The sequence below is a fragment of the Ceratotherium simum genome, chromosome 3 (genome assembly GCF_057802395.1).
Source record: "Ceratotherium simum simum isolate JZ-2026a chromosome 3, ASM5780239v1, whole genome shotgun sequence".
Classification (NCBI taxonomy): domain Eukaryota; kingdom Metazoa; phylum Chordata; class Mammalia; order Perissodactyla; family Rhinocerotidae; genus Ceratotherium; species Ceratotherium simum.
In genome coordinates, this window is record NC_141902.1 from 24,578,199 (window position 1) to 24,587,395 (window position 9,197).

General features: G+C 51.2%; 1 protein-coding gene across 1 annotated transcript; it reads left to right on the forward strand.

Moving 5' to 3' along the window:
• Positions 1-2,119: 2,119 nt before the first annotated feature.
• PPP1R3E (protein phosphatase 1 regulatory subunit 3E) lies at positions 2,120-5,460 on the forward strand. Its single transcript, XM_004421227.3, has 2 exons — positions 2,120-2,610; positions 2,906-5,460. The coding sequence occupies exons 1-2, from the start codon at positions 2,194-2,196 to the stop codon at positions 3,326-3,328; spliced, it is 840 nt and encodes a 279-aa protein (XP_004421284.1). The 5' UTR covers positions 2,120-2,193; the 3' UTR covers positions 3,329-5,460.
• Positions 5,461-9,197: the final 3,737 nt, after the last annotated feature.

The following is a 9,197-nucleotide window of genomic DNA, read 5'->3' on the forward strand; positions in this document are numbered from 1 at the left end:
TGGAATAAAGGTTCACCATTAGTCTGAGCAGCCAGGAGAACAGAGCTGCTGGACCAACACAAATTATATTGGGTCCAAAGCTGTGTACCTCAAGGATCTTCTCAGACCAACACCACAGAGCCAAAGAATGGCAGCTCAAAGTGTAGACAAGAAAACAGAGCTTTTACCAGAAAACCTCAGGCCATATAGGTTGACCTTGAGTTTATCTATTCTGTCAATGACATATTTTACCAGAGTGAGGAAGACAGTTTTAAACTGCTAGACTGTAACATAAATTCATGTTACGTTATTTTACACCCTAAGAAATGAAAATATGTCCATAGATTACACCTGTATGTATAAAATAAGAAAGTAGGGCCAGCCCCGTGGCTTAGCGGTTAAGTGCGCGCGCTCCGCTGCTGGCGGCCCAGGTTCGGATCCCGGGCATGCATTGACGCACCGCTTCTCCGGCCACGCTGAGGCCGAGTCCCACATACAGCAACTAGAAGGATGTGCAACTATGACATACAACTATCTACTGGGGCTTTGGGGAAAAAAAGGAGGAGGATTGGCAATAGATGTTAGCTCAGAGCCAGTCTTCCTCAGCAAAAAGAAGAGGATTAGCATGGATGTTAGCTCAGGGCGGATCTTCCTCACAAAAAAAAATAAAATAAAATAAGAAAGTAAAACTCAATATCACTTTAAAAATGAGTCCTGGCTAAATAACATTGTTATGGTTAATACTGGAGTTAAAAATGCAAACAGGAATGAATTGTGCAATAAGTTAGTATATGTCTCATTGTTTATTTCCAACTTAGTCACTGGTGATTTTACAGTTAAACTCTCCTGCTGTTTTAAATTTAGAGATTCCATTTCTACTCCAAGATTCCCCATTTCAATACTCTGAAGATGTTAACTATTACTATAAAATGTTTTAATCTTACATAACCAAGTGGATAAGAGAATGGACTCTAGAGCTGGACTGCTGAGGTTCTAATCCCAGCTCCTGGGTTATTATCTATGTGACCCTAGGCAAGAGTCCTATTCCCTCTCTCCCTCGATTTTCTCTTCTGTAAAATAGGCATAATAATACTCCCTACTCTTATGATGGCTGTATTGTATGAATTAATATTTGTAAAACTCTTACAACCATACCTAGCACGTCGTTAAGTGCTACATAAGATCAGAAGGGAAGCTAGAAAAAAACTAAACAAAACTTCATGTTTTTTTCACTAATGTAGAAAAAAATGAAAGAGAAAAAAGCCAGCTCTGTACCCTTCTTGGAAGCTCCCATTCAAACTCAAACCCCACAGTCCCAGCTCCAAGAAAGTTGTGTGCTCATTCATTTAATAATTTGAAGGCCTACTATGTGCTGAAACTGACCATGAATCAGACACAGCCTCTGCCCTCCAAGGGCTTAGTCAGGTTAGAGAGCAGAACTCGAATCCACTTTTTTACAGATGAGAAAACTGAGGTCCAGAGAAGTTGTGCCTTGCTCAAGGTCACGCAGCTGAATAGCACCAGAGATGAGAGCAGATGCTATGCCTAACCGCAACTCTCAGTTCAGAACTCTTCCCAGTGGTCCACCCACCCTTTTGAGCGCCACAGCTCAGCTTCTATCGTTCATGAACTCTTCTTTGCATCTACCCCCACCCATCTCCCAAACCTCGAGCCTAGGGTTTAGAAAAGAAAATTGTGAGCCCTGAAGAGAAAGTCACAAGCTGGGCGTTTTAAATCTTCCCCTGCAAGAAAAGGAAAAGTTACGCTTTCCCCTCTGCGTGTTAACTCTTCCTGTGCCGGAGAGGTTGAGGCCGTTAAAAAAAAAAAAAAAAAGGCCGAGGGGTCTCACTCAGGACCAAAAGCGTGGAGTCCCCGCCCTCTGGTGCAGCAGCAGCGAAGACAGATGGGGAGCCACCTGTCAGCGGGCTGTGGGCGGGGGCCGGGGCCGCGGGGGCCGCGGGACCGGAGGGTGAGCGCCGCTGAGCGCACGCTCAGAGCAGACAGCTCGCAGGAGGCAGGAGATGATGGTCTAAGACCCGGAGGCCTGAGAGTGGGGGAAAGGTAGTCACGGAGGCACAGCTACGGGAGGTGGAGGATCCTGGAGGTGACAGCAAGGAGAGTACGCAATGGCGTGGGGCGGCTGAAGCGGGCCCGACGGCTTCGGTGTGGACGCCGGGTGGGTGGGAGACGGGCCCCGCCGGGTCGGGGGGTGCCATGTCTCGAGAGCGGCCCCCCCGAACCGACATCCCCCGCAACCTGAGCTTCATTGCCGCGCTGACAGAGCGCGCCTACTACCGCAGCCAGCGGCCCAGCCTCGAGGAGGAGCCGCAGGAGGAGCTAGGCGAGGGCGGGACGCGCCTCGGGGCCCGATCCCGCGCTCACGCTCCGAGTCGAGGCCGCCGGGCCCGCTCTGCGCCGGCTGGAGGCGGCAGCGTCCGGGCGCCCCGCAGTCGCAGCCCGGACACCCGCAAGAGAGTGCGTTTCGCCGACGCGCTGGGGCTGGAGCTGGCCGCCGTGCGCCGCTTCCGCCCCGGAGAGCTGCCCCGGGTGCCCCGCCACGTGCAGGTGCAGCTGCAGAGGGACGCCCTCCGGCACTTCACCCCGTGCCAGCCCCGCGCTCGCGGCCTCCAGGTAGGCGCCAGGGGCACGCCCCTTCCCCGGCACCTCCCCTACCCGGCCGCGGCGGGCAGGTGGGAGTGGATTTAGCAAGAAACACCCGTCTCCGTTCCCCGGGCTGGCCCTTGCTCTTCCCTTTTGGGGTCCCCATTGGCGAGTAACTCTAGGCCAACCCCCAGCCGGGCCGCACTCTGACGGCGGCGCGCGGGGGCGGGCCTCGGATTGGCCCAATGCGTCGCCCTGACCCCGCCCCCTGTCTCTCCCCTCTCTCCGCCTGGGCTCCCTCCTCCCGCTCCCTCTCTCCCGCCAGGAGGCGCGCGCCGCCCTGGAGCCGGCCAGCGAGCCCGGCTTCGCCGCCCGCTTGCAGGCGCAGCGCATCTGCCTGGAACGCGCCGAGGCGGGCCCGCTGGGCGTGGCCGGGAGCGCGCGCGTGCTGGACCTGGCCTACGAGAAGCGCGTGAGCGTGCGCTGGAGCGCCGACGGCTGGCGGAGCCAACGAGAGGCGCCCGCCGCCTACGCCGGCCCGGCCCCGCCCCCGCCGCGCGCCGACCGCTTCGCCTTCCGCCTGCCTGCGCCGCCTATTGGGGGCGCCCTGCTTTTCGCCTTGCGCTACCGCGTCACCGGCCGCGAGTTCTGGGACAACAACGGCGGCCGTGACTATGCTCTCCGTGGGCCCGAGCACCCGGGCAGTGGCGGAGCCCCGGAGCCCCAGGGCTGGATCCACTTTATCTGAGACGCCTGCGGCGGACGGCGGAAAAACCAAAGGCACCCGGGGGCTGGGGGAGCCTGAAGATGTGGCAGGGAGGAATGGGAGAAACCGAGATTGGCGGGGAGCTGTCCGAGAGAGTCAAGTGGAGGAGGGCGAGGAGGATGGGAGAAATCCCAGGGGTGTGGGGCGTGGGCGGAAGCAACGAAGGTCGGGAAGACTGGGGTGGGAAACGCTAGTTGGATGTGAGTGGACGGAGCCCAGGACTTAGGAGGAAGAAGACCGGAAAGGGCGCTGGGAGATTAGAAAAAAGCAGAATAGGGATGATGGTGACTTCCTCTTCCAGAAGTGGGCACTGGGAGAGGGTGCCTGGGTTCGTCAGGCCTAGGCATTCGAAGCTTAAGGTACCTCTTTGGGATTGAGGAGGTATTTTGGGTGAAGTAGGAGCCCACCCCGGTGAAGTCATTTAGATTGCTGGCTCATTCCCTCTTACCGCATTTGCCACCTCAGGTCCCCCAGCCCTGCCCATCCCTGCTGTAACTCAGCCGTAATTGCCTTGCTTACGTTCTAGGAACTTGGCCATTGCTCCCAGTCCCTGGCATTATGATAGGATTCCCTTGTCACCCCTGATGGTCCCTGGCCTCAGTCTCCGGGGACTGGCTGGGGAGTGAGGGCAGGTAGCAGTCAGAGCTCCTTCCTCCAACCTCCAGGCAGCCCTGGGGATTAAAATGAAGGCAAAACCAACTCCAGGCCTGTTCTTGAGGCCAAATAATGCAGCTCCTAAGAGGCTGGTACACTCAGGGGCTTCCAGAAAAATGCGTCTTGCCTTTCTGGGGTGCCTTCTAATGACCTCTAAGCACTTTATGGACTGTATTTGAAAAGGGACAGTGAATCACGAGAATCACTATTCTGATTCTTTCTGCCTCAGAAGAAAAGGAAGTCACTCACTAGCTGCATAACTTTGGGCAAGTTGCCTCACTTCACGGGTCCCAGTTTCCTCCTTGGAAAATTGGATTTGGATTAGGTGATCTCTTAGGGCCCCTTCTTGCTTTGACATTTTATGCTCTGTGAGTGGCAGAGTGTGGACTGAAGCCACACTCTCCAACCTACAGTTTGAGTGCTACAGTTCAGAACACACAGCACACCCAGTGTCTGAGGATGGGTCCTGCAGTTTTTGACACAGATGTTCCAGAGCCTAGGAAGCATCCCATAGTCAGCCTGCATCCTCAGGGTATTCCAGGGCCTCTTTCAAGCCACAGTTCAACTTCTGTCTCTTGCTTTTTGCTCTTGCCCTACAGACTTCCAGCCTGAGTGCTCTGAGACAACTTGGGGGAGGTGTCTCTTGGAGAAAATGATGCTTGGGAGCCCCAAAGATGAAAGGAAACAATGTTGCGGGCTCTCTTGAGGATAAAGGACTGTGGGTATAAGAAATGGAAAACATTTCAACTCAAGAATCAGGCCGGCCCGGTGGCGTAGTGGTTAAGTTCGTGTGCCCCACTTTGGCAGCCCAGGGTTTGCAGGTTCGGATCCTGGGCTCGGACCTATGCATCGCTTATCAAGCCACGCTGTCGCAGGCATCCCACGTATAAAGTAGAGGAAGATGGGCATGGATGTTAGCCCAGAGTCAATCTTCCTCAGCAAATAGAGGAGGATTAGCGACAGATGTTAGCTCAGGGCTAATCTTCCTAACCAAAAGAAAGAAAGAAAGAAAGAAAGCAACTTGAAAATTAAATGGCACCAGAAGATGGCAGTATGCTCCATACCCTGAATGAGTGAAATAGGAAAGCTGGACTCTTGTACCCATTCACATTCATGCCTTAAGTCGCTCCTCCTGGTTAACCTCTGCTGGTTGTTTTTCCTTTCCTCTTACTCTATTCCTAAGCTCTGCTTTTCTCTTTCCTTGTCCCTCTTTCTCGTCACTTTCATTTTTATTTTAGCATATAGGGTATTTACCTTCATTTTCTCGATTTCCATTTGCCTCCCTCTTCATCCTTGTTGATCTCTGCTATTCCTTCTCCCTCCAGAAGGGGTGGAGAACCTACTTCCTTTTCGCCAAGACCATGGTTGGTCCACCTTCCTCTCACAGGCTCCTTCTTGACAGTCTTCTAGAAGGGAGAAGAGGAAAAAGAAGCAGTTCCTGATGCTGCAGATGAACAGGAGCTCCCAGGTAACCAGCTCCCCATACCCATGTGTGTTACTGATTTCTCAGAGAAAATTTCTGGATCCCCCTCTTCCTTATCACTGAGAGAGAGTGCATGCACACGTGCCCATACATGCATTCGGAATAGAGCATGGGTCTTGTTACCATGCCCCTCCTGTCCAAAGCCTTAATCCTTTAAAGAAAGATGGCTGAAAGAGAGGAACCCCAAGTCATTCCTCAAACAAATGCCCATTTAAACATCATCCTTATCTGGTGAAGAAAACAAAGAATTTCACGTGTCTTGTGGATTGCCTTCAGGTCAAAGTTCCAGCAGAGTGAAGAGAGAAACTACTGGAAGCCACCAAACAGTGCACTTTTTAGTCATCAGTGAAGAGCCCAAGGGAGGATAATGGAGAGGGAGACCGGGTCACTGCTCAGTGTGTAATAATCTCTTGCTCAATGTATGCATTACTGCTATGTTGTATTAACAATAATAGTTTACATTTACTTACCTGCTAAAATCTGGTGTCTTATAATTCTCAAAACAACTCTTTGAGTTGAGTAATACTATCCTTGTTTTAGAGATGAAGAAACAGCTCAGAAAAGCTCAATAATTTGTTCAAGATCACAAAGCTAATAAATGGCAGAGCTAGGATTGTGAACCCAGGAAATCTCTAGAGCCTCTCTATGTAACCATGATGTTATATTTTTTTCCTTTAAAAACAAAATTTAAAACTTTGCTGTGCCATATTATGTCTTAATAGGAAAAGACCATAGTTTCTAATTGTGTTCTGCCTTCCTGTCCTCCCAGTCTCCCAAACGGTTGGAGAAGGCAAAGCACTGAGGGTCCCATGCTTCATCTGCTCTTTCCAGGAGCTTGCTGTTGTCTCCTATGCCAGTGTCCCAGCTCTGCAAGATCAGCAAGGGACCACCCCGCCTACCTGCTAGAGAACTTGGGAACCCATTTGAACTCTAGCCTTTCCATACATTGGGATTCCCTCCTGGCCCTAGCCAACCCTCCACACTTGTTGGTGTGCCACACCCCTTCCGATCCCCTACTAGCCTCGAAAAGGCAAGTTCTCTAAAGTTTCTGCTAGGGCCGGCCCCGTGGCTTAGTGGTTAAGTGCGCGCGCTCCGCTGCTGGCGGCCCGGGTTCAGATCCCGGGTGCGCGCTGACGCACCACTTCTCAGGCCATGCTGAGGCCGCATCCCACATACAGCAACTAGAAGGATGTGCAGCTATGACATACAACAATCTACTGGGGCTTTGGGGGGAAAAAATAAATAAATAAAATCTTAAAGTTTCTGCTAGAAGGGTCCCCAACTAGGACAACTGCTGGATAGTCTGTGCTTGGGCCCCTTCTGGGAACCCTGGTATTATTGAGTGGATAAATGCAAACTGGTTAGGGGCAGGGAACCCTGAGCTTTTTCTCTGTAAGAAGTACCAGGGCTCACCCACTCCCCATTCTCAGCTGTATAGACCAGCACATGAGTCTTCTGGTTTTTCCCATATAGAGCTGCGCCAGGGCCTGGGGGTAAGCTGATAGTCTAATCTGACATGGGAAACACCAGGAGTTTGGTGGAATCTTTAGAGATGCGTCATGTGTTAGGCACTGTGGTGGGGACTTTCCTCTAAAGGCTGATGACTGTATGAACAGGAGCAATTTAGGAGGTAACATGTCAGCCATGGACTGGGAAGTGCCATAGAGAAACCATTACCATGGTCAGGGGCTTGGGTCCTTGAAGCAACACAGCAGGAACACTTGCCCTTTTCCCGCATCCAGACCTCAGATGTCTTCCCACACCTACCTGATAGCCTTCCTCCTCTTCCTTTGTTTCTCTTTATGAATGTAGCTCATTATTTCTCTTCATAATAAGCCTCAACTCCTCAACTTTCCAATCTAACTCCCACATTGCCTTGCTTCTAACACCTGTGTTTCTCTGCAGCTCCTCTGGATCCTTGCAATTCGCAGGTCCTAGAAACAGAGACCTGAAAAGGCTTGTCTTTAGAGATCATTGGGTCCAGGCTCCCCTACAGATGAGGACACAGGTCCAGAGATGAGAAGTGACCCCAGCAAGGTCAAATAATTGGTTAGTGCAGCTCAAGATGGGGCTTAACCCCAGGCCTCCTGACCACATCTCATTCCCAGGCTACAAAACAGCCCATTACACAGACCTGCGGTTTTTCATGGCAAGAGATAACATCGGAAATGTTTCATTTTCTGCTACTAGTTTCCGTTTTCTTCCCCATCCAGGCATAAAGAGAAATACAGGCACTTGTAATTTTCTCTATGTCCCCAGCCTTGGCACTTCTTTTGGTGATATTGCTAGAGTGAAGTTGCTAAAAGGACAGACTAATCCACCCACTGAATAGCTAACTTGGAGAGGAAATGAAAGGTTGCTATGTGAATCCCCCAAAACCACTGTTCTCATCAGGCCCTCCCAGAGCCTCCCCACCCGCTTCATAGGGCAGCCCTATGTTCACTGGGCCCCAACCCACTAGTATTGTGCCTCACTTCAGCTTCCTCATGTAACTGCCCTCCCTTCTGGATAAAAGACCTCGTATTTGAAATAAAGTTGAAATATGAAACGAAAGTATATCATAAGATATTGAGAAATATTGTTTGTTTTGGCCTGAGGGTGGCAAGAAACCCAGAGACAAGATTCCTCCCTCCCGCCCCCCATTTCTTAAAAGTCCTATTCCCTGTCTGCCAGAGTCCTCTGGCTACAGAGAAGTTGGGTGGGAAGGAGATATGGAGGAGTTGGGCAGCCCTGTATAAAACACTCCAACAGGTCCCACCACCATCTTGGGTAGCGGTAGTGCAAGTTACCAGGGCCCAGCGCTTGAGTTCCCTGGCACCCAGCACCAGCTGCTGGGCTAGTGAAAGGGAACAGCTTGGGTAAAAGCCCGTGCTTCCCCTTGGGTGGGGGCCTCTTCTTCCTTAAGGGGCCCATCTAAGTTACATTCTGCTCCTTAAGCACCAGAGGGAAGAGCAAAGCCCTTTTCCCCATCGAGGGCAACCCTAAAGCAAAGGACAAAAAATAAGATGGAGAGGAAAAGCAAGGACCTCTGTCTAATCCAGAATGGAGTGATAGAAATAGATTTAAAGGGAGGAATCCTTGAAAAAGATCAAATTCTCATGTAGTATTGACTTCCACATCACCTGAATGATGAAAGAATCCAATTACCCACAAAGTAATGAGACAACGTTCCTAATAGGGAAGCCCTAACCCGAGAAGATTCAGATGCCTCATTACATCATAATGGCCAAGTTGTGATGTCGCCGCAGAGCACCCACTCTTTAGTACATGTTGTAAGTGAAACCAGATATGCTGAAGGGTAGACTCAGCATGAGGAGCAGACACCCAAGGAGAGGTAAGGGGGAGCTTTCCAGGGTTCTCTCTGTTGCTGACTGCCTAGGGTCCCTCTATGGCCCTACTGTCTCTACAGACCTCTCATATCTTAGTTTGGCTGTAGGTTTGTCTGAAATCCTTCCACAAACTCCTTCATTGCGTCTTTGCTATCCCAGATCCTTAGTACTTGCAGTTCTGATTGGTCAGCCCTCAGCTCTGGTACTGGAATTGGCTAAGGGCACAAACATGGCACAGAACACTGGAGCAGGGTTCCCCTAATTGAGGCAGAAACTCACTGTATCCATTTGGGTAGTCCCGGGGGAGATCCAAGTTTTTGGGTGCCTGAAGAATACAACTTTTGGAGCCTTTTTAAAGGAAAATAAATACATTAGGCACAAAAGT

Coding starts and splice junctions, on each gene's coding strand:
- PPP1R3E (XM_004421227.3), top strand. CDS start 2,194: ATGTCTCGAGAGCGGCCCCCCCGAACCGACATCCCCCGCAACCTGAGC. Junction 2,611..2,905: donor CCCGCGCTCGCGGCCTCCAG/GTAGGCGCCAGG, acceptor CTCTCCCGCCAG/GAGGCGCGCGCCGCCCTGGA.